This window comes from Monopterus albus, unplaced genomic scaffold (genome assembly GCF_001952655.1).
Source record: "Monopterus albus unplaced genomic scaffold, M_albus_1.0 scaffold7.1, whole genome shotgun sequence".
Lineage (NCBI taxonomy): Eukaryota > Metazoa > Chordata > Actinopteri > Synbranchiformes > Synbranchidae > Monopterus > Monopterus albus.
In genome coordinates, this window is record NW_018127887.1 from 5,521,717 (window position 1) to 5,526,578 (window position 4,862).

At 40.8% G+C, this 4,862-nt stretch overlaps 1 protein-coding gene across 1 annotated transcript in view; it reads left to right on the forward strand.

The window, feature by feature from the left end:
- Window positions 1-4,862, forward strand: part of abhd2b (abhydrolase domain containing 2, acylglycerol lipase b) — a 6,762-nt gene that overhangs the window by 150 nt on the left and 1,750 nt on the right. Inside the window, exons 2-7 of the mRNA XM_020622577.1 lie at window positions 3-148; window positions 525-692; window positions 1,092-1,275; window positions 4,050-4,142; window positions 4,304-4,405; window positions 4,490-4,559. Of these exons, the coding sequence (XP_020478233.1) occupies window positions 3-148; window positions 525-692; window positions 1,092-1,275; window positions 4,050-4,142; window positions 4,304-4,405; window positions 4,490-4,559 (763 nt within the window). The remainder of the gene's footprint in view (window positions 1-2; window positions 149-524; window positions 693-1,091; window positions 1,276-4,049; window positions 4,143-4,303; window positions 4,406-4,489; window positions 4,560-4,862) is intronic.

Genomic DNA, 4,862 nt, shown 5'->3' on the forward strand with positions numbered 1-4,862 from the left:
AGCGGTCATCTTCAGACAGTCCTGTACGGCAAGTTGGGACGCGTCAACACCCCAATACCCTGCGGGGTCCGCAAGTTTCTCCCAATGCAGGATGGAGCCACAGCGACCTTTGACCTCTTTGAACCATTGGGAGACCACAGCACAGGAGGTCAGGGGCCAATACCAGCCTCTCTGGTCAAGCACCAAAGCAGCTGGCTTTGGATTTACTCTGTTCACAACTACCAATCATAGCTTTAAATCTCTTTTTGATAAAGACATCACTGATGATTGTTTTATTAAGTTGTTATTTTTTGCTATATGTGCTTGTTGGGATCGGGAGTGCATTAGTCTCATGTAACAAGCAGCTCATACTACAGTATGCACAAGCAGGAAAAGTACTAATGAACTCCCTCGAGGGAAAACGCCATGCATTTCAGCAGCCAATTAAATCAAACCACCCACAACATCCACTTTTACTCCCACACACATCTCCACTTAGTATGTTTGTGAATGTTTTCCCTGTTGTTTGTCTGTTTGTGTGTCAGATGACATTACCATGGTAATCTGCCCTGGGATTGGTAACCATAGCGAGAAGAGCTACATTCGGACCTTTGTGGATCACTCCCAGCGGCAGGGCTACCGCTGTGCTGTCCTCAACCATCTCGGAGCCCTGCCCAACGTGGAGCTCACCTCACCACGCATGTTCACCTACGGTAAAGAGGGAATACATGGTGGTCGGTGACTCAGAAAGAAGAACTTGATCATGTTGGTTCATTAAATTGGTGCTGCCTAACTACACAAGAAGCAAGGGCTTGTAGAGAAACATCATGCTTTGATAATGTGTCGTCTTGTGAAGTTTGACCATTTGACAAATCTGATTCCAGAGAAACAGGAGGAGAACTGACACTAGGGAAACCGTTGCAACATGGAAACACAGCTTTATGTCTTTTGTCTAGAAAAAAATTAATGGGGAAATATAGAGAATCTTAATTGCAAGAAGACAGTGTTATTGTTAAAATTAAAAGTTTTTATAAAAAGATTTAGCTGCCTTATTTAATAGCATACCTAAATGTTTACAGTGCTCTAGACAGTTGTGTTTTGTTTTTATTCAGGTTGTACCTGGGAGTTTGCAGCCATGGTGAACTACATCAAACAAGCTTGTCCCCAGACTCTGCTGGTGGTTGTGGGCTTCAGTCTGGGGGGGAACATCGTCTGCAAGTACCTGGGTGAGAACTGTCAAAACCAGGACCGAGTGCTGTGCTGCATCAGTGTCTGTCAGGGCTACAGCGCACTCAGGTTGGTAGACTGAAGGACAAGCAAATGATCACAACCATGAGTGGATATGATTGAAAGTCCAGATACAGTAAGAACCCTGTTCACTTCAGTTTCAGCTCCAGTTCTGGTCAAAACTTTGTTGGCTGAATGAATATGCTTTATGTCATCATAAACCACTTTAAAAAAGTTGGAGTATCTTTAAAGTGAGAAGATAAAGAAATGGTGTGATAGTAATATTCTATCTATGAATATGGATAAAACTAAATTTATGGTATTTGGGAATCGTAGACTAGATAACGAACTGCAAGTGAAAATAGGGGGAGCTAATATAGAACGAGTATATGAAATTAAATTTCTAGGTGTCATAGTTGATAAATTCACCTGGAAATCTCATATCAGATATATTCAGCATAAAATAGCAAAAAACATATCGATATTGGCAAGGGTTAGATATATTTTGGACGGGAAAGCACTACGCATTTTGTATTCTTCACTGATTTTACCATACTTAGAGTATGGCGTTGAAAACTGGGGAAATACATACAGTGCCTTGCGAAAGTATTCGGCCCCCTTGAACTTTGCGACCTTTTGCCACATTTCAGGCTTCAAACATAAAGATATAAAACTGTAATTTTTTGTGAAGAATCAACAACAAGTGGGACACAATCATGAAGTGGAACGAAATTTATTGGATATTTCAAACTTTTTTAACAAATAAAAAACTGAAAAATTGGGCGTGCAAAATTATTCAGCCCCCTTAAGTTAATACTTGGTAGCGCCACCTTTTGCTGCGATTACAGCTGTAAGTCACTTGGGGTATGTCTCTATCAGTTTTGCACATCGAGAGACTGAAATTTTTGCCCATGCCTCCTTGCAAAACAGCTCGAGCTCAGTGAGGTTGGATGGAGAGCATTTGTGAACAGCAGTTTTCAGTTCTTTCCACAGATTCTCGAGTGGATTCAGGTCTGGACTTTGACTTGGCCATTCTAACACCTGGATATGTTTATTTGTGAACCATTCCATTGTAGATTTTGCTTTATGTTTTGGATCATTGTCTTGTTGGAAGACAAATCTCCATCCCAGTCTCAGGTCTTTTGCAGACTCCATCAGGTTTCCTTCCAAAATGGTCCTGTATTTGGCTCCATCCATCTTCCCATCAATTTTAACCATCTTCCCTGTCCCTGCTGAAGAAAAGCAGGCCCAAACCATGATGCTGCCACCACCATGTTTGACAATGGGGATGGTGTGTTCAGGGTGATGAGCTGTGTTGCTTTTACGCCAAACATAACGTTTTGCATTGTTGCCAAAAAGTTCGATTTTGGTTTCATCTGACCAGAGCACCTTCTTCCACATGTTTGGTGCGTCTCCCAGGTGGCTTGTGGCAAACTTTAAACGACACTTTTTATGGATATCTTTAAGAAATGGCTTTCTTCTTGCCACTCTTCCATAAAGGCCAGATTTGTGCAGTATACGACTGATTGTTGTCCTATGGACAGAGTCTCCCACCTCAGCTGTAGATCTCTGCAGTTCATCCAGAGTGATCATGGGCCTCTTGGCTGCATCTCTGATCAGTCTTCTCCTTGTATGAGCTGAAAGTTTAGAGGGACGGCCAGGTCTTGGTAGATTTGCAGTGGTCTGATACTCCTTCCATTTCAATATTATCACTTGCACAGTGCTCCTTGAGATGTTTAAAGCTTGGGAAATCTTTTTGTATCCAAATCCGGCTTTAAACTTCTCCACAACAGTATCTCGGACCTGCCTGGTGTGTTCCTTGTTCTTCATGATGCTCTCTGCGCTTTAAACGGACCTCTGAGACTATCACAGTGCAGGTGCATTTATACGGAGACTTGATTACACACAGGTGGATTCTATTTATCATCATTAGTCATTTAGGTCAACATTGGATCATTCAGAGATCCTCACTGAACTTCTGGAGAGAGTTTGCTGCACTGAAAGTAAAGGGGCTGAATAATTTTGCACGCCCAATTATTCAGTTTTTTATTTGTTAAAAAAGTTTGAAATATCCAATAAATTTCGTTCCACTTCATGATTGTGTCCCACTTGTTGTTGATTCTTCACAAAAAATTACAGTTTTATATCTTTATGTTTGAAGCCTGAAATGTGGCAAAAGGTCGCAAAGTTCAAGGGGGCCGAATACTTTCGCAAGGCACTGTATAAAGCACTTGAACACAGCCGAGGCCAACAAAGTGCTTAACATAAGATACAATTCAAAACATCTAAAAACGTGACAACTACAATATTAAAATACCAATAAAATAACATAAAAGAACCAACATAGCAAAATAACAAAATACTATCAACCAAAACTCAGCCCAAACAGAGTCTCATAGCATATCAAACGCCAAAGCATACAAGTGAGTCTTCAAGTAAGTTTTAAAAATAGCCAACGAGGCGGCCTGCCTGATGTAAAGGGGCAGCGCATTCCATAGCTTAGGAGCCACAATGGAAAACGCTCTGTCCCCTCTGAGTTTACGCCTGGCCCACGGTACCTCAAGCAAGAGCAATATGTATCCATGTAGTAATACTGCTTGCAAACCAATGATGATAAGATGATGTTAGGGGGTAGGACTAGATAAGTCTAACTTCTTCCTACTCCGTTCAAGCATGTACTAGGTATAAGCAAACTGAAAATATATTTGTGAAATTGTGTGGATTTATGTGTGTTGACATATTGAATGTTGTTACATGTTTGAAAGAATAAATCAAATCAAAGTGTTCTCTTACTGCAGTGTATTTCTATGTGCGTGCATGCATTTAAACATTTGTGTCTGTAGTGCCCAGGAAACATTCCTTCAGTGGGACCAGTGCCGGAGGGTCTACAACTTTTTGTTGGCAGACAAAATGAAGCAGCTCATCCTGTCACACAGGTGGAAAGACACAGCAGCATTAACAGTTACATACTGTGTTCATTCATTATGACAGTGTCGCTGATCAATCATAAAGTGTACCATTGATTTACCATTTTGCTTTACCAGCAAACAAGAAATTAGCTTCCTGCCCTGATTTGTCCAAATGTGCTTGTCAACAGGAGCAGTTTGTTGGGCATGAACTCCAGTAACATTGGTGATGCAGACCTGAGCAGACTGTATACAGCCACGTCTCTGATGCAGATCGATGAAAACGTCATGAGGTGACACTTTGCTGGACTTTAATTAGGCTTCAAACTCTAGAAATGATCTCTATCACTCATGTCATCACATGATTTGTTCTGCAGAAAATTCCATGGCTACAGCTCTGTGAAGGAGTACTATGAGAAGGAGAGCTGTGTGCACTATATTCACAAAGTAAGTGACAAGTATTTACAACGGAAGCAATTTGATATACTTTTCATTTTATTTCTGCTACTATTAGTACTACTGTCTTACCAGTACTACTGTTACTACTACAACTTCCACTTCTACTACTTCTGCTGCTCCTTATATGACTAAATTACAGTATCTTTAACTAAGATTTGTACCACTCTACTACTTTTCTGCTATTAGATCTACTACTACTAATAATGCAGCTCTGTACAACTGCTACTGTGAGGCTGTATCTGTTTCTAATTACTACTGCACCTACTTCAGTAGGTGTTAACAAACTGTTTT